Here is a 25,819-nt window from a genome sequence, read left to right on the forward strand (position 1 = left end):
GGATCTTGCCCCACCTCTTCCCAGGGAGGGCACACGAACCAGGCCTGGCCAATCAGAGTTCTTCCCTGAGACTTTATAATTCAACACAGGGAGAGAGAAGGGTTCTTTTCTCTAGGGCTCTTAGCTGCCAGTACGTAAGCCTGGCCCAGTTCTCTGGGCCTGAAGGATGTCTAAACTCAGGAGATAAGAAGGAGGGTAACACACAGAGGGAACTTGAGGGATGGGGTCAGACAGAGGGAGAGACCCCAGCAGCAGCATCTGAACTGGATCTCCTCCTGCCTGATGCCTGATCCTCCCTCCGTCCCAGGCATTGCAAGCCCAGGCGTTTGCTTGAACTGAGTTACAAAACTCAGCTCAAGCTGGGTTTCTGTCACTTACAACCCTGAGGGGCCTGACTGAGGAGGCTTCACAGAGGAGATGGCATTTGAGCCACGTGTCAAAGGAGTTCTTGGGATAAACAGCAATAGTGAGGTTGTGCCAGGCAATGGAAGCTGGTGGGAAGGGCCCAGTCGCGACTTGCCTGGGTGATGGCAGAGGGTGAGGTCTGGGCAGTGCCCAGTTACATCCTCCTAACAACCCAGTGAGGTACGCACTATTATTTTACCACTTTACAGATGGGGAAATGAAGGCACAGAGAGGTTAAGTAACTTGTTTAAGGTCACATAGCTGGTAAATGACAGAGCTTGCATTTGAACCCAGGCGGTCTGGCTCCAGAGTTATTTTCTTAATCACAGTGTGGAAGTGACCACCCCGTGACTACAACGCCCTGACTGCAGAGTTCTTTTCGTGGAACTCCGCGTCTCATGGCCCATTGGGGGTGGAACTGCAGTGCCCATGCTTGGGCTGTGGCTCGAGGACCCCAGAGCCCCAGTGTGGCCTGGGCAATGGGGAAGAGATGGGGGGAAGGCCCTGTGGATTCTTTCAGAGGATGTGGGTGCTCTTCTGGCCCAGTTGCATCCCAGGCTAGCAAGGAGCTGGGGCTAGGTTCCTGCCAGGCGCCCTGCCGTTTCTGTGAGCTGTGATAATCTCCAGAAACAGTGAATGATGGGCTCTGGCTGTGTCCAGCTAAGCCCTCAGCAGGAGGTCAGTAACTTTAAGAAGCTCTGGCTTCTAGCCAAGGTGCTGGAGAGTTTTCAAACCACTCCTAGCAGGGGAGGCCCTGTGCGGGCAGGGAGGGAAGAAGTACTCCAAGCTGCGGCCTTTGAGAATGGAGCCCTGGGAAGCATCAGCGTCAGTCCACAGCTCCAGGTTGCCTCAGGGTCAGGCATCTCCCGTGTGTCAACAGCTTTTACCTTACACTTACAGAGTTAAGGAGCATCAGCCCCATTTTACAGGTGAGGAGGTTGAGGCTCAGCAAGGCTAAGCGACCTGCCCAGGATCACACAGCCAGAGTTCCCAGGTCTGGTCTATGTCCAGATTTCCTGGACAGCCTCACTCCTGCCTCTTTGGCCTCATCCCTGAACTTAAGGATTTCTGGAACACATGCCAGAGCTCCCTCAGGTCTCCTGGCCCTTCCCACAAGACACCTTTTTTCTTCTTACCGCAGGACACCTTCCTTCTTACCACCAATTCCACAGAAGGGATTTTTTTCCCCCATGAGACAGTACTTTCCCATTCCTCCAAGGGAGGAGCCCAGCAGCCCCTGGGATTCCTACACAGGTGGCCTCTGGGGCAGAGGCTGGGGACTAAGGCTTCCAACTGTGCCCCCGTGTCCGGGCCCTGGCAGGATATGTGAAAGGGAGCCAATCTTGCTTGTTAGACTGAAGCTCCGAGGAAGGATGACTTCAGCTGGGGACAAAGGAAAGGCCCTTTAGGCTGAGCCTCAGGTTAGTCCTTAGAGAGTAGAGCAAGGAGCGAGGCTCTCCAGGTGGAGGAAACGGCGCAAACAGAGGTCCAGAGGTGGAGAAGTAGGTGTGCTCTAGGGGGAGGCTGGCAGTTCCCACGTGGGTGGAGGGGCTGGATTGTGGCACCAGGCAAGAGCGGGGCAGGCACGTTTCTAGAAGGATCCAGAAGGTATGTGACCCACTGGGGTCTTAGGAAAACAGGCTCCTTTCCTGTCCTGGCCCAGATCTCTCTGCCCCACAAGGATGCTTAAGGTGGGCTCAGACCCCCAAGTGGACAGGGGCCTCTCCCCGGGCCTGGCTGCCTTTCCCAAAGGCTTATCTGTTCCTTCCCGTTTCCTGTCGAGCCCGGAGCCCCAGAGCAGCAGCCCCCTTGTGGGCACAGCCTGGCCATCACAGCAGGTCCGGTCCCGGCCGGCAAGGCAGAGAGAGCTTCCACCTCCGGCCCTCGCTTGTTTTTCTCAGCGGTGCAAAGAACCCCAAACTCTTTGCTCTAGAACCAGAGTTGTAGACCGGGTGGGGACAGGTAACCAGAAAGGCTCCTGGGGTGCAAGGAAAGCTCTCCTGGCTGTCCTCGTGCCCCTGACCTCCTCCCATCAGCGACTGTGACGATGAGCAATGCCCTTTCTGAAACCCCTGCTCTGTGCCTGTCCCTGCGCTTGGCACTTTCCACCCAGGGTCTCATTGGACACTCAGGACAACCCTGCCAGGAAGCCACTGCTCTCCTCCTTGTGGGGTGGGGGAAACTGCAGCTCCGAGAGGTGACATAACTTGCTCAACATCACCGTCACTGAACAGCTAAGCCAAGTGCGTCTGACGTCAGTCTGTTTTCCCGTCCATGGCGTGGCGATGCTAACTCCGAGCCCTCGGGGTTGCTGCGCACAGCAGAAGCAGATATAGAGGAGTGATAAAGCAGGGAGTCCAGTATTATGCAGCCTGGGCTGGACAAACGTGGACAGGTGTCCTGAGCAGCGAGTCCAGGAGCTGACACGCTGGACCTAGAAGGAAGGCGGGGATCTGGGTGCAGGGAGACGAGGGCCCATCAGCCGCCCTCAGTCATCCTAAGCCCAAGTTGGCTCCTTCACCACCACCGAGCTCTTAGCAGCCGTGGCACAGGCATGCGGGGCTTTGGAAGGAGTGTCCAGAGGCCTGTCTTCTGGTGCTGGCTGTGCTCCTGGTGCAGCTCACTCAGGGGACTTCCTCTGGACCTCAGCTAGTTCATCTGTAGAATGGGATGGTGTGGGCGTGGGGGTCGGACAAGGCTCACCCCTCCGGCCACACTGCCCTTCTTCCTGCTCCTCGATCTCTGCTAGGTCCTACCTCCGGGCCTTTGCTCTGGCTGTTGCCTCTGCCTGAAGTAGCCCCCTCACCGCTGACACCCCATCATTCTGGTTTCACGTGACGTGTCACCTGCTCACAGAGGTCTTCTCCACTCCTCCGCAGAGTTCCCCACCGCACCGCCCTGCTGTCCTTTCTCTGTAACACAAGTCACTCTCTGAAATGAGGCAGTCGAGGTACTGGTTAGGGTTAGGGACTCCAGAGTCAGACTGCCTGGGTTCAAATCTCAAAGTTCACCACTTAGAGCTGGGTGATCTTGGCTGTAACCTCTCTGTGCCTCAATTTCCTCACCTATAAAACAGGGTCAATAATAATATATATTATTATTTTTGTAAGGATTAAATAAGAAATGCATTAAAAAGCACTTACAGTGCTCAGCACACAGTAAGCACTCATTACATGTTAGATGCTATTATTATAATAACTCTTAGCAACATTGTTTAGGGTCCCTCCTATTAAACTTCAAGCTCGTGAGAGCAAGGACTTTGTCTTATTCAGTGATATACATCAAGCGTGGAGCCATTTCCTAGCACACAGTAGGTGCCTAATAAATATTTGTTGAATGAATGAATGGACAGATGAGCGCTGACATTCCCAGCTCTTAAGAGGCTCTGTATGGCTGGATATAGAGAAGGAGGGATGCAGGGAAGACGACCCTGGGCCAGCCCCGGCTCAGGGCCCAGCCCTCTCTGCTCCCAGCAGCCCGCATGGTGGGCCCCATTCCGGCCTGCCCTGCTGGGAGTCCACCTCCTGAGGGGACAGAGGTGTCTCTGGGAATGGCGGTGGCTCCCTGTCCAGACACCCTGACCACAGCCACGTCTGTGGGTGTCCGATGCTGGTTCCCAGCTCAGATTCCGGCAGCCGGGCATGGGGGCCAATGTAGGTGTTGCCCTGTGCTCAGCAGCCCTCCCTCTCAGACCCACAGAGCTGGGCCCAGCTTGCTTTATCTTTACTACTGCCCGTGCCCACCCACCCCACCCCAGAGCATTTTCAGAAACAACCCTAACACACAGAAATGCCCCCAGCCGCCCCTCCCGCCACTCCCATGCCTCCTACTTGTTCTAGAATTCAGAGTGGGACTGCTGGTACATCGGTTCCCCTGCAGGCCTTTTCTTGGCTTCCGGTCCTCTGAGCACCCCGAGAACATCGGGTTAAATGCCCAGTCCTGAGAGAGAGGGAGAGATCGCTACTGCCCTCTGTGCAGACAGCACCGAGGCTCAGAGGGCAGGTTTGCTGGAGGCCCTGCAGTTGGCGAGGGCCAGGGTCAGGGTTCAAACTCAGGTCTCGCCATTTGCTGCTTCTATTCTCATTCATTCATTCAGCTCAGTTACTGAACAGCTACTGTGTGTCAGGCGCTGCGCAGCAGTGATCACAGTGCCTGCCCTGGCCTAGGGCCCAGAAGTTAGCCCAGCGTGTACACCAGCGCTGTCCAGTAGAACTCTCTGTGATACGGAAATGTTCCGTATCTGTGCTATTAACCATGTCTGACTATCGGGCACTCGAACTGTGGCTAGTGCAAATGCAGAATTGCATTCTTCATTTTAATTTTACTTTAATTTCAGTAGCCACATGCAGCTAATGGCTACTGGGTTGGACACTATGGGTCTGAGAGTCCTTTGAGATCAGTCATTCGTGGCCTTGGACGGTAGGTCTCAAGCTCAGATGTGAGCAGGGGCACTGCGTTGATTTCCCGGGGGCGCACCTTAGGTTCTGTCTTCTTTCCCAGCTGTCAGTATATTAAACTCACAGGTGTTTGCTTCACACCCACAAAGGAGTCAGACAATGTTTTCTTTGAAACACGAGACCCTCCTAACCCATTTTAAGTCTTCCACTTTTTTTTTTTTTTTCTTACTGAGGTGTAACTTGTACAGAGTAAAATGCACGGGCCAGAAGCAAACAGTTTGACGAATTTTGACAACTGTAGACACCCGTGTAACCACAGTGGAATCAAGGTATAGGACATTTCCAGACATTTGCATTCCCCCAGAAAGTCCCCTCATGCCCCTTTCCAGTCAGTCCTGTCCTCAGAGGCAGCTGCTGCTGTAACGTCTGTCACCATGGATTAGTTTTGCCTATTTTTAAGCCGCACAGAAATCATTTTCCCACTTTTGACTGAGCCAAGATGATAAGAAATATCTCTTTTGTCTTTGTTGAAGTAGAGTACCAGCATGATGAAAAGTGGCAGCTGAGCCTGGGCTACCGTGAGGAGGAGACAAGAAATGGGGAGGGGTGGGGGGCTGTAGGACCCTGGGGATTCGTGGTCGGTCCAAAGGGCACAGCCGCCCCTCAGCTCCAGCTGGCTGTTGCCACTTGAGAATGTGGGCCCAGCACTGCCAAGTCTTTTTTTCTCTTTTTTTTTTCTTCTGCCAAGTCTTTTTTAAAGGAAAGCTGAAAATACTGATTTTCATGTAAAATCTCCTTAATGTTGGTATTTCGAAACCTATTACAACACTACAGGCCAGATACTTCACACGTGTGGGCCAGACTTGACCTGTGGACTGCCGGGGTGTGTGCTGGGCCTTGGGCTGATCAGAATGTTACTTACAATAGTAGCTGGTATTTGTGGACTGGTTCCTTTGCTTCAGGTCCTGTTCTAAGTACTCGATGCTATTAAGTCATCTAATCTTCCTAACAGTTTATTAATGCATCCATTTTACAGATGAGTAAGCTGAGACGTAGAGAGGAATTAAGTGACTTGGCCAAGGTTACAGAGTACTTGGCTGGCATTTGAACCCCGACTGTCTGCTTCCTGAGTCCCCGCTCTTAACCACTACAGAAGTGGGGATGGAGGGCGAAGCTGCCTGGGATGGTTATACCATTTGGGGTGCAGCTTTGCCAGCCAAGGGTGCTACCACCCTGAACGAGCGATGAGAGAGGCTCGGCCCCACCTGCTGGGACTGCCCTGGCACAGGTCGTTTTCAGGTCCAGGCACCTTGGCTGTCAGTTGATGGAGCCCCAATTTTAGGATGTGCTGGGAAAGCAGCCAGGGGTGGGGTTGGAAGGATGGAAGCATGGCTGATGCTTGATGAGGGTGTCAGGGAGCACTGGGCAAGTGAGGACAGAAGCAGCAGGAACCTGGCAGGGAGAGGGCCCAGGCCCAGAGGGTGGCAGGGGAGAGGAGGAGGTGACAGCAGAAGAATCAGCCAGCCGGCCCAGGGCCAGGCCAGGCTGCCGCTGCGGAGAGCTGGTGGCTGGGGCATCTCCACCCACAGGCGCTTCGTTCAGACAAGCCTGTCACCTGGGGAGGTTGGAAAGGGGAAGATAGGATCACCAGGCCAAACAGTGCTGCATTTCCACTGACCTCTAGCACATCCGCGGGAGAGGAAACTGAGGCCCAGAGAGGGCACAGCCAGGACCAGACCCGGACTTCTAGCTCCCACTCCCGTGCTTTTGCTGCTCCATTTGGCCGCATTCCTCAGGACCCGGAGTTGTGGGGAAAGAAGGTCTGTGGTCACTGCAGGGAAGTGTTCCAGAAGCCTGAGGGACATGACAGGGAGAGGCCAGACCCTCCCCTCTGGCCCTTGCCTGTGTCACTGAGCCAGGACCTGCCCTGAAGTAAGTGCTAAATAAGTGTTTGCCGTTATTTTTTTTTCCCAATTAGGTCTTCACACCCACTTTTGAGAGATGTACTCTTATTATTACCCATATTACCAATGAGAAAGCCGAGGCTCAGAGAGGTAGAGATCACTTCCAGAAAGCCGTTGGTGGGATTGAATGAGTGATGAATGCAGAGTGCTCACAACCGTTCTGGTGCACAGCAAAGGGTCGTGGGCCGTGGGCTGTAGGAGGGATGACATGGCAGGGCTGGGCTGTGTTCACTGGCAGGGAAGTGTTTCGGAAGCCTGAGGGACATGACAGGGTGAGGCCAGAACACCACTACCCACCAAAACACCAAGTAACATGGGCTGGTACCCCAGGGCCCTCACAAGCCTTCCAGCAGCCTCCACACCAGGGGAGCCCCCTGGGCCTGGCTCCAGATCCTGTGCGTCATGAAGGGGCAGCCTGGCCTTGAGGTGCTCATGTCACCTCTCTGAACCTCAGTTTCCTCATCTGTCAAATGGGTACAGTGCTACCTACCATGCAGGGTTATGGTGAGGGCCTGGCATATGATAGGTGCTCAATATCCAGGCATCACAGAACCTCTAGGAAACAGCTATTGAATTGAATTGGACTTTAAGGACAGAGGACAGGCATATCCCCAGTGTAGCCCGGGAAAGCTTGCTCCACACTTCAGTGCAGAACCAAAAAATCTCAACTACAGCTTTTGAACTTGCATGCTTTACAGGGTCAAAAGGAGCCACTCACCCCCTTCAACTATGTCTACACTGGATGAGGGCACTAGGGAGCAAGTTTGCCATTAGTTATTGTCCCCCGCACCAAGAGCAGCAGACACTTATTGAGCACTTACTGTGTGCCAGGCACTATGCTAAGCCCTTCCTTTATGTCGTCATTTTACACAGGAGGAAACAGGCTCGATAATTGGACCCTGGGCCCTCAGCCAGTGCATGGTAGCATCGAGATTTGAACCTACATAGTCTGGCTGCAGACTCTGTGCTCTTAGGAAGGGAAAATAATCTACCAGAAATAAGTGAAAATATTGATTTGGGCCAGTCTTTCACAGTTGCAAAGCCTTTACATGCATGTGGTTCAGTTTGGTCCTGATGTCGCTAGATGAGAACGATGTTATCATGCCCATCTTATAGTTGAGGACAGTGAGGCCCAGAGAGGTGATGCGACTTGACCGAGGCCATGTGGCTGGGCTGGAATGTGGGTCCATCCACCTGGTTCCAAGTCCAGTGCTCTTTCCCCTGCTTCTCAGTCACCTCTTGGGGAAACAGCTATCTAGCTTGAATGGTGACAGCCAACAGGCCCCAGTGAACTCTGCCATAGGTGTGGCCCAGTCTGTCCCACCCACACTGGGTGACACCATCCCAGCCCCAGACCACCATTGCCTGCATCCACCTCACTTTCATATCAGAGCTTTAGAACCATTAATTCTCAGAGAGAAACATAGATGAGGGATTTTTCAAACTCTCTTTCTTGGAACCTCTGAGGAAACCAGGCTCAGGGTCAGGATATGGGGTCATTGAATGCGCAAGTGGCAACTCCACTTATATCTCTTTGGTATTTTGGGTTGCAGTGTTAAGTTTTTAAAAACAAAGGGCTCTGGGAATTCCCTGGTGGTCCAGTAGTTAGGACTCCACACTTCCACTGCAGGGGACAGGGTTCGATCCCTGGTTGGGGAGCTAAGATCCTGCAAGCCGTATGGTGCAGCCCAAAAAAACAAAAACAAAAACAAAACAAAACAAAAAACAAAGGGCTCTACAGGACCCAGACCCACCCACCAGCAGGCCAGCAGCCCCTGCACAAGGCAGGGCCTGGTAGCCAACTGGTCCCCCACCTACCCCACCCACAGTAGTTGGCCCTACCACAACAGAAGGGCTCACACAGCCCACATAGGGGGCACCCCTAGAGTATACAGCTCTGGTGACCAGTGGGAGTGTTTTGCTGGCTTCATAAGACATCTCCTACAAAAGGCCACTTCTCCAAGATTGGGAAATGTAATAAACCTACCTTATACATGGAAATAAAAACAGAATTATGCAAAATGAGGCAACAGAGGAATATGTTCCAAACAAAAGAACAAGATAAAACCCAAGAGGGAGAACTAAGTGAAATGGAGATAAGCAGTCTACCCGATAAAAAAATTCAAGGAATGATCATAAAGATGCTCAGTGAATTTGGAAGAAGAATGGACATACACGGTGAGAAGTTTAAGACAGAGTTAGAAAATAGAAAGAGGAACCAAACAGCTGAAGAATACAAGAACTGAAATTAAAAATGCACTAGAAGGAATCAGCAATAGATTAGATGATTCAGGGGAATGGATCAGTGAAGTGGAAGACAGCATAGTGGAAATCACCCAAGCTGAAGAGAAAAAAAAAGAAGAATTTTTTAAAAATGAGGATAGTTTAAGGAACCTCTGGAACAACATCAAGCACACTGAGATTCACATTATAGGGGTCCCAAAAGGAGAAGAGAGAGACAAAGGGGCAGAGAACCTATTTGAAAAGATAGTAGCTGAAAACTTCCCTAACCTGGGAAAGGAAACAGATATCCAGGTCCAGGAGCACAGAGTCCCAAACAAGATGAACCCAAAGAGGTCCACACAAAGACATTGTAATTAAAATGGCAAAAATTAAAGATAAAGAGAGAATCTTAAAAGCAGCAAGAGAAAAGCAACTATTTAAGGGAACTCCCATAAGATGATCAGCTGACTTTTCAGCAGAAACTTTGCAGGCCAGAAGGGAGTGGCATGATATATTTAAAGTAATGAAAAGAAAAACATACAACCAAGAATACTCTACCTGGCAAGGCTATCGTTCAGATTTGAAGGAGAGATACAGGGTTTTACAGATAAGCAAACGCTAAAGGAGTTCAGCACTACTAAACTAGCTTTACAAGAAATGTGAAAGGAACTTCTCTAATTGGTAAAAGACCACAACCAGAAATATGAAAATTCCAAGGGGAAAAATCTCACTGGTAAAAGCAAATATACATAAAGGTAGTAGACCAACCACGTATAAAGCCAGTAGGGAGGTTAACAGACAAAAGTAGTATAAATCATCTATATCCACAATAAGGGATACACAAAGCAAACAGATGTAAAATATGAAGTCAAGAACATTACATGTGGGGAGGGGAAGTAAAAATGCAAGGTTTTTAGAATGCATTTGAACTTAAGAGATCATCAATTTAAAATACTCATATAAATATCATATTCATGTGTGTGTGTGTGTGTGTGTATGTATATGTTGTTATATATAAACCTCATGATAACCACAAACCAAAAATCTGGAATAGGTAGACACAAAAGGAGATAAAGGAATCTAAACATTAACTCTAAAGATAGTCATCAAATCATAAGGGAAGAGAGCAAAAGAAGAAGAAAGAAACAAAAAAGAACTACAAAAACAACCAGGACACAACAAAAAAAAAAATGGCAATAAGTACACACCTGTCAATAATTACTTTAAATGTAAATGACTAAATGCTCCAATCAAAAGACATAGAGTGGGGCTTCCCTGGTGGCTCAGTGGTTGAGAGTCCGCCTGCTGATGCAGGGGACATGGGTTCGTGCCCCAGTTCAGGAGGATCCCGCGTGCCGCGGAGTGGCTGGGCCCGTGGGCCGTGGCCACTGGGCCTGCGCGTCCGGAGCCTGTGCTCTGCAACGGCTCTCACAACAGTGAGAGGCCCGCGTACAGCAAAAAAAAAAAAAAAAAAAAAAAAAACATAGAGTGGCTGAATGGCCTTTTTTTTTTTTAAAAAAAAAGACCCATATATATGCTTCCTACAAGAGACTCCCTTCAGATCTAAAGACACACAGACTGAAGGTGAGGGGATAGAAAAGATATCCATGCAAATGGAAATGGAAAGAAAGCTGGGGTGGGGAATTCCGTGGTGGTCCAGCAGTTAGGACTCTGTGCTTTCACTGCTAAGGGCCTAGGTTCAATCCCTGCTCAGGGAACTAAAATCCCACAAACCATGCGGGGTGGCCAAAAACAAACAAACAAAGAAGAAAGCTGAGGTGGCAATACTAATATCAAACAAAATAGACTTTAAACAGAGACTGTAAAAATGAAAGAGACACAGAAGGACATTACATAATGATAAAGGGATCAATTCATCAAGAAGATATAACAGTTGTAAATATATATGCACCCAACATAGGAGTACCTAAATATATAAGGCAAATATTAACAGACATAAAAGGAGAAATTGACAGTAACACAATAATAGCAGGGACTTTAACACCCCACTTACATCAGTGGACAGATTATCCAGACAGAAAATCAATAGGGAAACACTGGCCTTAAATGACACATTAGGGCAGATGGACTTAATAGATACATATATAGAACATTCTATGCAAAAGCAGCAGAGTATACATTTCTTTCAAGTGCTCATGGAACATTCTCTAGAACAGATCACATACTAGGCCACAAAACCAGTCTTAATAAATTTTTTTTTTTTGCGGTACGTGGGCCTCTCACTGTTGTGGCCTCTCCCGTTGTGGAGCACAGGCTCCAGACGCACAGGCTCAGCAGCCATGGCTCACGGGCCTAGCCGCTCCGCAGCATGTGGGATCTCCCCGGACCGGGCCACGAACCCGTGTCCCCTGCATCGGCAGGTGGACTCTCAACCACTGCGCCACCAGGGAAGCCCCCAGTCTCAATAAATTTAGAAACACTGAAATCATATCAAGCATCTTTTCTGATCACAATGCTATGAGACTAGAAATCAATTACAAGGAAAAAAACTGCAAAAAACACGAACAATGGAGGTAAACAATATGCTACTAAACAACGAATGAGTCACTGAAGAAATCAAAAAAGAAATTAAAAAATACATGGAGACAAATTAAAATGGAAACACAATGATGCAAAATCTATGGGATGCAGCAAAAGCAGTTCTAAGAGAGAAGTTTATAGTGATACAAGCCTACATCAGGAAACAAGGAAAAATCTTAACCTAACCTTACACCTAAGGGAACTAGAAAAAAGACAAACAGGACCCAAAGTTAATAGAAGGAGATAAATCACAAAGATCAGAGCAGAAATAGAGACTAAAAAACAATAGAAAAGATCAATGAATACAAGACGGTTTTGAAAACATAAATGAAACTGATAAACATTTAGCCAGACTCATCCCCCCAAAAGAGAAGAGAGCCCACATACATAAAGTCAGGAATGAAAGAGGAAAAGTTACAACCAACAGCACAGAAATGAAAGGATCTTAAGAGATTACTATGAACAATTATTTGTCAATAAGATGGACAACCTAGAAGAAATGAATAGATTCCTACAATCTCCGAAGACTGAATCAGGAAGAAATAGAAAATATGAAGACCAATTACCAGTAATGAAATTGAATCAGTAGTAATAATTAAAAAAAAACAAACCTCCCAACAAACAAAACTCCAGGACCAGATGGCTTCACAGGTGAATTCTACAAAACATTTAAAGAAGAGTGAACACTTATTCTTCTCAAACTATTCCAAAAACACTTGAAGAGGAAGGAATGCTTCCAAACTCATTTTAGAGGCAAGTTTCACCTTGTTACCAAAAGCAGACAAAGACACCGCACAAAGGAAGGGAGGGAGGGAGGGAGGGAGGGAGTGGGGGGGAGGAAAGGAGGAAGGAAAGAAAGAAAAGAAAAAAATTATAGACCAATATCACTGATGAACATAGAAGCAAAGATCCTCAGCAAAGTATTAGCAAACCAAATTCAACAATACATCAAAAGGATCATACACAATGATCAAGTGGGATTTATCCCAGGGATGCAAGGATGGTTCAGTATTTGCAAATCAATCAATGTGGTACATCGAATTAACAAATTGAAGAATAAAAATCATATGATAATCTCAATAGATGCAGAAAAAGCTTTTGACAAAATTCAACATCCATTTATGATAAAAACTCTCAATAAAGTGGGTGTAGAGGGAACATATCTCAACATAATAAAAGCCATATATGACAAGCCCACAGCTAACATCATACTCAATGTTGAAAAGCTGAAAGCATTTCCTCTAAGATCAGGAACAAGACAGGATGCCCACTCTCACCACCTTTATTCAAGATAGTATTGGGAGTCCTAGCTGCAGAAATCAGGCAAGAAAAAGAAATAAAAGGAATCCAAACTGGAAAGGAAGAAGTAAAGCTGTCACTGTTTGCAGATGACATGACACCATATATAGAAAGTCCTAAAGATCTTATAAAAAACTATTAGAACTAATAAATGAATTTAGTAAAGTTGCATGATACAAAATTAATATTCAATAAACTATTGTGTTTATATGCACTAACAATGATTTATCAGAAGAAGAAATTAAGAAGACAGTCCTGTTTACAATTGCATCCCAAAGAGTAAAATACCTAGGAATAAGTTTAACCAGGGAGATAAAAGACCTACACACTAAAAACTGTAAGACACTGATGAAATAAATTGAAGAAGACACACAAAAAATGTAAAGATATACCATGCTTATGGATTGGAAGAGTTACTGTTGTTAAAATGACCATACTGCTCAAGGCAATATACAGGTTCAATGAAATCCATATCAAAATACCAATGACATTTTTCACAGAACCGGAACAAATAATTCTAAAATTTGTATGGAAACAAAAAAGACCCCCAGATAGCCAAAACAATCTGGAAAAAGCACAAAACTAAAGATATCATGCTCCCTGATTTCAAACTATAATACAAAGCTACAGTAATCAAAACAAAGAACAAGTGTTGGCAAGGATGTGAAGAAAAGAGAACCTTCATGCACCATTAGTAGGAATATAAATTGGTATAGCCACTATGGAAAATAATACGAAGGTTCCTCAAAAATTCAAAAATAGAACTACCATATTATCCAGCAATTCCACTTCTGGGTATTTTTCTGAAGAAAACAAAAACACTAATTTGAAAAGATATATGCACTCCAGCGCTTATTGCAGCATTATTTAAAATAGTCAAGATATGGAAGCAACCTAAGTGCCCATTGATAGTTGAATGGATAAAGAAGATGTGGTGTGTGTGTGTGTGTGCGTGTGCGTGTGCGTGCGTGTGTGTGTATATAAAATGGAATATTACTAAGCCATAAAAAAGAATGAAATCTTGCCATTTGCAACAACATGGATAGATCTAGAGGGTATTATGCTAAGTAAAATAAGTCAGACAGAGAAAGACAAATACAGTGTGATTTTACTTACATGTGGAATCTAAAAACCAAAACAAATGAACAAATGTAACAAAACAGAAACAGAGTCATAGATGCAGAGAGCGAACAGGTGGTTGACTGAGGGAAGGCAAGTAGCGGGATGAGTGAAATAAGTGAGGGAGATTAAGAGGTACAGACTTCTAGTGGCAGAATAAAAGAGTCACAGGAATGAAATGTACAACATGAGGAATATAGTCAATAATCTTGAAATAATTTTGTATGGTGACTGATGCTAGCTGGACTTACTGTGGTGATCCTTTTGTAATGTATAGAAATATCAAATCACTATATTGTACACCTGGAACTAACATAGTGTTTAGGTCAGTTATACTTCAAAAATAAATAAAATTAAAACAAAATAAAAACTGGATGTGTTAACTAAAAATAATAAATAGAGAGCTCTATGGGGTTAAAAAGCATATGCTTTCAAACCACTGTTTGAATCCAGTAACTACCTCCCCATTTTACAGATGGAAAAACTGACTCCAAAGCATGTGCCTTTCCCATAAATGATGATAATATTCAGGCATTGTTCTGAGTTTTTTAACTTAACCCTCACAACCCTATGAGGACAATACTGGTCTCCATTTTACAGATGAGGACACTGAGGCTTAGTTGGTTAAGTGGCTTGCCCAGAGCTTAGAATCCCAGGAGCCTAGCTCCCAAGTTCACACTCTCAGCCACTCCCAGCCTGACAGGCACACTTTCTCTTTTTGTCCTGCAGAGGGGAAGTCACTAGCTGAGGCCCAGGGTAAGGCAGTGTTGGAACTCAGTCCAGAATACAGATCTCCTGCCTCCCAGCCCAAGTCCTGATTACTTCCTTATGTCTAGGACATCACTGGGCTGGAGGGGAAGATGGGCAGGCCTGTATGGACCCTGGCTCTGTTCTTCACTGGCTGTGTGACTTTGCACAAGTGAAAGGACCTCTCTGAACCTGTTCCCTCGCCCTAGAAAAGGGATAATGGGGCCCACATCATGGAGTTATCATGAAAGATAAACAGGATTATCCACAGGAGTCGGTTGGCACAGGGCCTGGCACAAAGTGCGAGGGCCCTGGCCACCTCTGTTTAGGGATCCAAGGAGTCCCCAAGGCTTCCTGCCCCGCCTGCTTCCTCCCCCTCATCCCCGTCGTCAGCATCCCACCCGTGTAACACAAATACTAATTATAACCAGTTCCATGAACTGCTTCCTGGCTGCGCCTAATTACTGGGCAGCTCAGTCATCACCATTATAAATATCACTAAGGGAGACAGATTAGCTTTGTCCGAAGTTTTATGTGATTATATCGACAAATGCTTGGGCATGCTTGGTCTTCCTGGCCTGGGACTTACCCAGCCTGGTCATCCTGCACAGCTTAGTGCCCGCTGCAGGTTCCTGGTCTGCCTTGAACTTGGTGCTTGGCTGTAAGAGTGGACAACCCAGCCCCTTTAACCCGGCCAAGAGGTGGTGCCTGAAGTGGTAGGGATGGAGCAGGTTGGGGCTGCCATCGTATTTGTCATAATGGCAAAACCACAAGATTTGGGAATAGATACACCTGGGCTCCAGCCCAGGCTTTGTTAGTTACCAGAAGTGTGACTTTAGGGAAGTTTTAGACCTTCCTTGTATTACAATAGTTTTACGCTATGTAACTGGGAAGAGTCAAGGAGACCAGGCGCGGTGCCTGGCGTGTCATAGGTCCTCCCAGTTCCTCCTCTTCCCATCTTCCATCATCTTCAGTGTGACCTGAAGAGCCAGCCCTTTCTGAACCCACCGCCACACACACTAACATCTACTGAGCGCTGCTTCTCTGTGAGGCCCTGGACTGAGGACTTTATGCATCTTGTTGAATATGTATAAAGACCCTATGGAGTGGATACCATAATCATTTGATAGATGAGGAAACCAAAGCACAGGAAGCTTTGTCAAGGTCACACAGCTGCACTTGGCTTCTGGTCACTCTGGTGGGATGAGATGCTAGAAGGCTGTGTAGCTGCCTTTGGGTAGCATAGAGCAAGGGTCACAGTAAAGTCCAAGAAGGCTGCCTGTAGGAAGATGCCTGGGAGCTGAGGGGTTAGCCAGGGGAGGGAGGAGAGCAAAGGCCAGGCAGAGGCCAGTGGACATGCAAAGGCCTGGAAGAGGAAGCATGGTGTGTTTAGGGGGCTGACCATATTTCACTGAGGTTCGAGCATGTGAGGGAGGGTGAGAGAGGCTGGAGAGGCGCCAGGAGCCGATCAGGGCCTGGGGTGTGTGGGGGGGCAGTGCTGGAAGCCCAGCCAAGGCTCATGCTTTCTTCTGCCAGTTCCAGGAAGCCTGCGTGAGAAGGAGAGTGACTGGATCGTATCAATTAGTTTAGAAGGTTCTGCTGGAGCCAGCTGGGAGATGGCGGACTGGGGGTCTAATCAGGGAAGGCTTCCAGGCAGAGGCGGGGCAGAGCCAAGTGGGCCTGGACAGAGGGGCAGAGGTGACAGATGGAGACCATCAGGACGGTGGGGTGGAGAGGGGCATGGTAGGAGCCTTGCAGGGGGCCTGAACGGTCGGTGGTGTGGTCGGAGGGCCTACGCGGGGAAGAAGGAAGAGGTTGCTAGCCAGGTTTGGGGCTTGGGTGTGGGCGGGCCTCCTCGGCAGGCGCTGAGGCACGGTCCGTCGGCAGCACTAGGTAAGGCTCTCAGTGCCTCCGGGGCCCCCAGGCAGGTGAGTCAACACCAGGCCAAGTAGGTGAATGTTTTTCAGTTCCCGGCATGTGTAGGCAAGTCTCCCACTGCCGGCACGTTAAGGGGAGCCCAGCCTGGGACTCTGGTCCAGACTAGGGTGATCGACTCATTGGCCGGCAGGGTTGCTGCCTCCCAGGAGGAGGTGGTTAGCAGCCTTGACCTCCCATGTATGCTCTGTGCCCTTGGCCTTCCAGTCTTTCTCACCTTTAGGCCTCCCTTAACTCCTAACAAACCTCTCCTAACTGCACCCTAACTCCTGCCCACCTTCCCGCTTTCCATGCTCAGGCCTCCAGCTCCATCTGGCACAAAGTGGAATCTCCCTTCCCAGCCCCCCACCCCCGCCGTTATATCCCTCCCTATTTCCCACATCCCGAATGGGCAGCCTACAGTCTCCAGAAGAGGTCAACCTGAAAAAGAGGAAGAGGCCCTGAGAGGGTCAGGAAGATCTGGGTTTGAGTCTCAGGTCTGCCACTAACAGGCAAGCTGCTTCCTTTCTCTGGCCTCAGTCTCCTCATCTGTAAAATGGGGATCCCTGGGCTTATTTCACAGGGTGACTGATCATGAGACACAAATAAGATGAGGGTATAAAAGAACCTTGAGAACTGGGCAGTGCTGGGCTTGTGTCTGTGCCGACAACTTTGTTTTCTGTTTTAGGGGGCAGGCAGTTATTTTTTTTAACAAATGTTTTATTTTGGAATAGTTTTAGATTTATAGCATTATTGGGAAGCTAGAACAGAGAGTTCCTTTACGCCCCACACCCAGTTCCCCTATTATTAATATATGGTACATTTGTCACAATTAATGAACTGACATTGATACATTATTACTAACTAAAGTCTATACTTGATTCACTTTTCTTTAAGTTTCTGCCTAATGTCCTTTTTCTGTTCTAGGATCCCACTGAGGATACCCCATTACATTTAGCTGTCATGTCTCCTTAAGCTCCTCTTGCCTGTGGCCGCTTCTCAGACTTTTCTCGTTTTGATGACCTTGACAGTTTTGAGGAGTCCTCAGCAGATATTCTATAGGTTGTCCCTCAATTGGGATTTGTCTGATATTTTCTTAGGGTTAGACTGGGGTAATGTGCTTTGGGGAGGAAAGCCACAGAGGTAAAGTACCATTCTTATCACATCGTATCAAGAGTACATACTATCTTTTGGTAATTAGACTTATTGCTGACGTTAGCCTCAACACCCAGGAAGTCAGTTGGTTTTGCCTGGAGTACAGCAACAGAGCTAAATTCTCGCCAAATGTCAGCTGAACTAAGGCCAAGATCAGAAAACCTGGATGAGAGCGGAAGCAAATGGGAAAGGTGACGAAGGAAAATAAAGAAAAGCAATTTATGAGGTGGGTGCTGTAGTGTGTCCCCCAGGTGCCAGGTCACTTGGGAGTGGGACACTCTATGCCAGGCAATTTGTTTCAGCTCATTTAATCTTTACACTGAACCTTTTCATAAATGAGGAAACTGAGGCCTTAGAAGGGAAATGACATGGTCACATGAGCCAGGGAACCTGGAGTTGGGCCCAGGTCTGTCTTTATTGCCTCACTCCCACTGTTGAATAAATATTTTGAAGCTGCATTCCCAGGAGAGTAGAGTAGGGAAGGTATGTTCCTGATACAGGTTTTTTCTAATTCACTTTATTCCACAGAGGATTCCTGATGGGTTATAACTGAAACACATCCAATATAATGATATGCAATAGAAATGAAAAATCAGGAGCAGAGAAAATAGAGTGGAAAATGTGGACAAGGACAAAGCTGAACATAAAGACCAGAAAAGTGCCCATAGGTGAGCTTCTGATCTGGCTGTGAGCTTCCTCAGCCAATTCCTGTGATTCCTGTAATCAAAGAGCTAAGAAGCAGTTCACTCCTCCAAGAACTTGGTGGTAAATCTAAAAAGAAATTAATCACATGGAAATTTCTCATGCAAAAGACACTGAGCAATGTCACAGATAATGTAATGGTCGTAATAGATGTTACATGGTGTCATCTTCAGGAGTGATGACTATATTTTTACTATATGCCCCTTGCCCACAGTTGTCCTATTTGAATTTTACATGGTCATCAAGTAACTAAACTCCACTGTTTCTTCTTTGCTGAACTCACAGATGCCTTTGCCTTGGTGAAAATCTTGGCTACAAATTAACCAGTTATCTATATACCAGGTTCTGTGCTGGACACCAGGGATGGAGGGAAATAAAATGATTGCTGCCCATCCCCCCGAGGTCCATCCCTGGGATAAAGACAGCGAGACAGAAAGGCCTGAACAAAATGCAGGTGCTATGCCGGGGGTACACCAGAGGGAAGGGCATAATTCCCTCTGACTGAGGCGGGGGACTTCATGGAGGAGGAGGTAAGCCAGTCATGGAGAGCAGTAGTTGGGGTGGAGGGGGCACAGTCTTGGGAAACATAGGTCCGTTGAGGGTAGGGACCAAGTCCTGCTCAGGGCTGCCCCCTCAGCTTGCCGCACAGGGCCTGACAAACATCAAGGTCTCAGAAAACTCCTTTTGAGTGAGGGATAGATCAGGGGTCAGGGTGACGGCCACACACCTGAGAGGTACGTGGAAAGGGTGAGTCTGGAGAGGTAGGTTTGGGCCAATTGCCAGGTGGCCTTGAATGCCAAGCTAAGGAGTTTGGGTTTTGTTCTTTAGGTGGTGGGGATCTATTGCAGGCTTTTGAGCCTCGTGTTTGATAAGAATTGATGGTACAAATAACAACAGGTAACACTTGGTGGGCACATGCTGTGTGCCCAGCACTGTTGTAAGCACTTTATATTAACCATTTAAGTATCACAACAGTCCTACGAGGGAGGTGCTATTATTTTCATCCCCGTTTTACAGATGAGACAGCTGAGGCACAGAGAGCCTGAGTCACTTGCCCGGGCTCACGCAGCTGGGAAGTGGCATAGTGGGGATCTGAACTGAGGTTTGGAACTAGAGCTATTACTCACTCTATCATTGTGCTTGGTAAGTGTAAGTATTTAACTAACATATAACCTGAGTGTGTATTAGATGACATGTAAAGATTCAACAGATCTCAACTAATTACTGGCACGAGAGGCAAGAACTGATGGGGCCTTTGGCCACAAAGGGCAGCATCCCTAAGGAGCTGAAACTTAGAAACAGAATGTGAAAATGGCTCAGAGGATGTGGCCACGGAGTCGCAAGCCTCTGAATTTCACTTACAGCTGCCTCTGACGGGCTCCTAGATTTCTTGGAAGATAGCCCCGCCCTTGAGCAAACCAACCCCAAGAGCCATCTGAGTGACTAACATAGTCGGGGCAAATCCCAGGTGGGATCACACCCAGTGCCCTGCCCCTGGGCCAGAGGCCTTTGTCGTCAGAAACACACGAGCATTTATAATACTTCTCATTTCTGTTCACCCTAGGCCTTTGATTTCCACAGGGTGGGGTTTCCAGAGCTGGGCTTTCCTCACCTTCTCTGTGTAGCGGGAGGACTGGGGACCATGGTTCCCACTCCTCCATTCTTGGTCTCCGCCAAGCCCTTCTCACGGGAACACCAGGCCCACATTTCACATCCAGGGGCTCAGCGGAGCTGGGAGAGGAGCGAGCAGATCAAGGCAGAGACTCTCCCCAGAGCAGCAGAGGTTCTTCCCCTTCCCTGAAGCTCCCTGGCTGCGGGCATCCCCACAACCGCAAATGAGGGAATTAGGGAGAACGGCGCTGGCTGCCCTGCCACTCTGCGCCTCTGGACTCCATGAGGTCCCACCTGAAGAAGCAACTCCCCCTCCACAAAGAGCACGGGACCAGGGGGCCAGGACCCAGGTTTCAGGCCCAGCGCTGCCCCTCACTAGCTGAGTGCCTGGGGTTCTCTGGAGGCAGCGTGGTGAGGTCACATCCCGGCATCTCACTCTCTAGCCAGGTGACTTGGGGCAGGGGCGGGGGGCAGTAGGGGCGGGGGACGGTGTGTGCCGCCACCTCCCCAGTCCTCAGTCTTCTCCTCTGTAAAGTGGAGGTGGTGATCGCCACCTCACAGGGCTTCACGGGGTCGGGAGAGATACATTGGGCCCAGTGGCTCATTCTAGGTGTCTGGTCTGCCCAGCCCCTCTCCCTGCCTAGTCCCCTCCCCCTTCTAAAAGGGAAGTGATACCTGCTGAGGTTGGGGCTCTTGGTGGGTGTGGGGATCCAGCAAGACATTGTGTGGAAGGCCCCGCCCAGAACCTGGCAGGTAAGAGATAGGGCTGCCCTGTCGTTGGAATGTCACTTGCTGACTGGGGCCCACTGTGCTCCCCATGGGGCAGAGCCAGCTAAGCCATTCCCACGTCTGAGGTGGGTTCGGTTTCACTCCCCAGCCCCGGGCCGGCAGCATTTCAGGAAGGGCCCCTCATCTTTTGTGTGCTGAAAAATAAACAGCTCTTCGTCTCCGCGGATTTCTGGATTTCTGCTCGGGAGGTATGTGAGCTTCCCTTGTCACCCCTCCACGGACAGGCTGGCCTCGGCCCCTGGGATGGGCTGCCAGCCTCCTCCTTCGCTTCTCACCTTCGCTCAGATGCCTGTGGAGGCTCCAGCCCCCGACTAGGCCTTTGGGGATGTAAGGCCTGACGAGACCCAACCCCTGCCTTCAAGGTTCTCCTACTTAAGGGGCTGTGCGCTTTCAGCAGAAGGAAGCATGGGATGGGGGGCTTGGGGAGGCGGAGGATACAGAACAGGAGGCCAGATGCTGCTTGGGATCAGAGAAGAACGGTCAGGAGAGCTTTCCGGAAGGGCTGACCTCTGAGCTGAGACGGAAGGAGGAGCCGTTGCTTCACTACCCCTGGGCAAGTTACTTCCCCGAGCCTCAGTTTCAGGTTCTGTAAAAGGGGCCAGGAATACCTGCTTCAGAGCCAAGAGCTTAAATGAGATGACGGGTGTAGAAGAACTGACAAACACCTCATACCCCTAGGTGCCTAGGAAATAGTAGCTGCTGTGCCAGGCAGTAGAGATGTTCGGTGACTTGAATTTCTTTTTCAAGGGTCTTTTCCTGGGGCAGGTAACACCTGTGGCTTAGTGTAGCTGAGAGTCCTGATTTCAGAAAAAGCCCAGCTGTAGCCCAGCATGAAATGAAGCAGCCTGGGAGCCCTTTCTCTCTCTCGGGTGGGTAATGGGAAGTCCTGCACCCAGTGGGAGTGGAGCAGAAGACCCCAGAATTCAAATTCTTCCCACGCACCCTGCCTCTCCCAGGGTGCTTAGACATGTTTCCTTTGTCTTTGGGCAGTGCAAAATTAGATGCACAGGGATTCAAAGGCACTTCCCCAGAGTAATTTTCACTTCCCCTCTAATTGTTCTACCATTCATTTTAAGTTTATTGAGCACCTGTGGTATGCCAGGTGATGGGGATTCTCTGCGCCAGACAAGGTCCCAGCCCTGATAAAACTCACAATTCTGGGGAGGGGGAAGGAGATGGACCTAAAAACCAACATAAATAAATAAATAACAGAGTGCAGTAAATACTATGAAGGGGAAAATGGGGTGCCGTGATCGAGAATTCGGGTGTCTACTTGGGATGGTTGGGATATTTGAGGAGGCGACATTTAAACTGACATCTGAAGCAGGAGCCGGCCGTGGGAGGAGTAGAGATGAGGAAAGAATGTTCCAGATAGAGGCAACAGCGCTATAAAGGTCTTGAGGGAAGGAGAAACTTGAAGAATCTGAGGAACAGAGGAAGGGCCAGAGAATTTGGGGCCTGAGTGAGTGAGGTGGGAGCAGTACAAGATGAGGGTCAGGGTGAGCAGGGGCCATGGGGGACTGGTAAAGGGACTGTCCCTGCAGAGTTTGAAGCAAGGGTAACAAGATCAGAATTTCCTGTTAAAGGCTCGCTCCGGCTGCAGAGAGGGCTATAAGAAGGCAGAAGGCGAAGCCAGGAGACCTCAGGAGCTGTTACTGTGTCTGTGACCCTGGATGTCACCTCAGCCCTCTGTGCCTGTTCCTTCACACACGTGTGACTGTGAGAGTCAAATACGGGAATGAACAGAGGCGCACTTTGGAAAGCTGAAAAAAATGTATAAATGCGGGGGATCCCAGGTCTCACTGGATACGGAGGGTCCTTTGGGAAACTGCTGGGTAGGGTTGTCTGGGGTCTCAGGTGGGAGGGAGAGTGCCTGAGCACCCCACATCTGAGGGAAGGGTCACCTTCCTGATTTTCAACTAGGCCCCAAGCTGTTAATGTTTTGAGGGTAAGGTCACACCTGTGAGCCTGGAGACAAGCATGGGATTCCCCTCCAGCCACCCAAGCGCACACACGTAACATTTTTCATTCTAGGTCAGGAGAGTTCTCTGGAATTTTCTGAGATCATCATGAACTCTGACTTAAAGACCCCTGAGCTAGAGGATGGCGGAAATGAGAGGGGAGACACATGCCTTTTTGTATACCACCTCTTTTTTCCCCCCTAATCTTTCTAGCTCCAATGGGCAAGACCGCTCTTGGGGCCCCTAAGGGACAGTGGTGAGGAACCTCTTTCTTGACTGTTGTAGGCCAAATTAGGGGCACTTTCCTAATACCTGACTTTTGGTATCTGCCATAGAGGTTTATTTGAAGGGGAATTTAATGTTTCTTCGAAGGAGGGGCTGCTGCGAGCCCCCTTCCTGCCTGCTGGGGTAAGGCCCCTCCACCCCATCTCTGGGAAAGGGAGCAGCCTCCATCTCCCCGGGGACTCCGGCCCTGGGGTGGTCTCCCCCGCGCGGCCAGGGAGGGAACCGGAGCCGCGCCGATCAGGCCCCGCCCGCGAAGGTGGTGCGAAGCCCGTCCCAGCCTCACAAACGGGCCCGCCCGGGCAAGACCCGAGGGCGCTCGGCGGCGGCGGCGGCGGCGGCGGCGGCGGCGGCGGCGGGGGGGATCCGGGCGTCGCGGGGGGCACCATGCGGAGCCTGTGGCCGCCGTGGCCGGTGGCCGCCGCGCTGTCGGCTCTGGGGGTGAGGCGCGGTGTTGCATAAGCGGGGAAGGGGGTGGCGGAGGGAGGCGGGAACCCCCCTCCCCCGCCGCGGGCCGGTCCGTGGGCCGGTCTCGGTGTCCCGGCCGGGGCGGGGCGCGGCAGCGGAGGCGGCGGGTGGCCGCTTCCCCATTCGGGCGTGAGAGCCATGGAGGCGCTAAGAGAGTCCGTGCTGCACTTGGCCTTGCAGATGTCAACCTACAAGCGGGCTACGCTGGACGAGGAGGACCTGGTGGACTCGCTCCCCGAGGGTGACGTGTACCCAAACCACCTGCAGGTAGGAACCCGGGCCCTCTGTGAGCCCCCAGCCCAGGCCCACCAGGCAGTCGCGCTGTTGCCGCCCCCGCCCCAATCCTGCCAGTCGGGAGGCAGGGGGCCAGTGCCAGACCGGCAGCTCTGGGCTCCTTGTCGAAAAAGTCTTTCTGGATTAGGAGTGCCCCTGAGGCTCTGGACTCCCCCCACCGGCCTCCCCTCCCCAGCCCTGCACCTCCCCAAACCCTCCTGACGACCACCTGCTACTGGGGCTACAGGCCAGGTGGCAGAGTTGAAGCATCCTGTAGAGGTGAGCTGGTCCAGTTCTCTTTTCACAGAAGAGGCCGTCCCTGAGTACTGAGAGACCTGCCCAGGGTCACACAGCCCGTTACTGGCAGAGTCTAAAACTGTCCCAGTTGTAGCATGGAAAGCCCTGGAATCCCGTCAGTCCTCGGCCAGCTGGGGTGGTTGGTCACCCTGTCTGGTGGGCATTACCCCATTCTTCCTCTTTTCCCCCAGTCCCTGAGTTTGCTGGGGGTTGGAGCCCATCCTCTGCTCCCCCTTTCCCTGCCCCTTTCAGCCTACTCAGGAAGCCCAATTCCTCCCCCACCCAGGGTCTGCCCCTGTGGGATTCCAATATGCCCACTGCCTCCCTGCCTGGTAGCAGACCAGTGAGTGTCGCTTCTTTTGCTCTTCTTCCCCTGTGGGGCTGAGTTGGGACAGTCCTGACCAGGACCTCAGCCCTGGTTGGGTTTGGACTCAGGCAGGTGGATGGGAGCGAGTTGGAAATATGAAGGATGCCCAAGGGGGCCCTGTGACCTGACTTCCGAAAAACCGGCTTAAAGAGAGGCTGGAGCAGCTCAGTCCAGGAGGACTTCTGCCAGGTTGACCAAGGGGGGCATTGAGGAGAGTATTGGGGCTGCCCAGTGAACTGACAACAAATCACAACTCCTCTGAAGGGCAAACTTAGGGTGTGTGGAAACTTAGGCTGCCAGGCCCAGCCCTACTCAGGCTCTTAGAAGCTGGGATCATAATATTAGTAAAGGGAAACAGTGTTGATTGAGTCCCTCCTCCAGACTGGTTAAATAGGCCCAGGGAGATCCAAACTCATGATCCCACGTGGTCTGCCCACTGGAACAGAGCACCTTTACCTACATCATCCCACTTAATTTCAGGACCACCCCCATGAGCTATAGGGATTACTGTTCCCACTTACAGATGAGGAAACTGAGGCTCCAGCAGGGGAGACAATTTGCCTTAGGTCACAGAGCTAGAAATCTGGGAGTGAGAAATCAAACGCAGTCTGTCTAGACCCTCTTCCCCGTAGACCCTTCTTAAGAGGCTAAATCCAGCAGGAAATTAGATTTCTGTGGCAGCGCTTTTCCCTTCCCAAATCAAAACAGAGTCTAATCAGCAATCTTTTTCAGTCTCATCTTTCACAGAAGGTTCTAAATATATCAGCACAGAAGCATTTTGGAATTCACAACAAAATAATATGCTGTGTTGTCATCATCACAACAGCAGCCCACGTGGGTATAGCCTTTTTTCAGGTCACAAAGTACATTCATCCGCCTGAGGCTGCCTGGCAGAGTGGAGGCAGCCCAGTCTCTGAAGCCGGGGGCCCACCTTTGAATTTGACACCACTTGTGATCTTGGGTGAGCAGCTTAATCTCTTTAAGTCGCAATTCCCTCATCTTTAAAATGGAGTCAGAGAAAATGGATGTAATACATATTTCTGGGCCTGCTAGGATTCTTGTTTTTTCTTCTGGTCATGAGGTAAGGGCCCCTGTGGCTATGCTACACATGACAAAGCTGACTCTCAGAGAGGTTGGGGACATTCCTGTGGTCACACAGCTATCATGTGGTTGGAGTGCAAACTGCCACTGGTTGGCAGTACACCAAACTGCCAAACTGGGTAAATCGCCCATTTTTACTATAGGAAAAGCCAAAAAGCTTGCCCCAAGGATTTGGAGGCATTTCTGTGGGTACCCAGCCTGGCT

At 49.7% G+C, this 25,819-nt stretch overlaps 1 protein-coding gene across 3 annotated transcripts in view; it reads left to right on the forward strand.

Annotated features, from left to right (window-relative positions):
* Positions 1-25,819, forward strand: part of ECE1 (endothelin converting enzyme 1) — a 114,660-nt gene that overhangs the window by 34,046 nt on the left and 54,795 nt on the right. For 2 of the 3 annotated variants that reach the window (XM_060141191.1, XM_060141193.1), the window contains exons 1-2: positions 23,482-23,550; positions 23,758-23,844. In XM_060141191.1, the coding sequence (XP_059997174.1) occupies positions 23,497-23,550; positions 23,758-23,844 (141 nt within the window). In that variant the 5' untranslated portion in view covers positions 23,482-23,496. Of the gene's footprint in view, positions 1-23,481; positions 23,551-23,757; positions 23,845-25,819 lie in introns of those variants that run through there. The other variant, XM_060141192.1, reaches the window with a different exon arrangement.

The sequence above is a fragment of the Lagenorhynchus albirostris genome, chromosome 2 (assembly GCF_949774975.1).
Source record: "Lagenorhynchus albirostris chromosome 2, mLagAlb1.1, whole genome shotgun sequence".
Lineage (NCBI taxonomy): Eukaryota > Metazoa > Chordata > Mammalia > Artiodactyla > Delphinidae > Lagenorhynchus > Lagenorhynchus albirostris.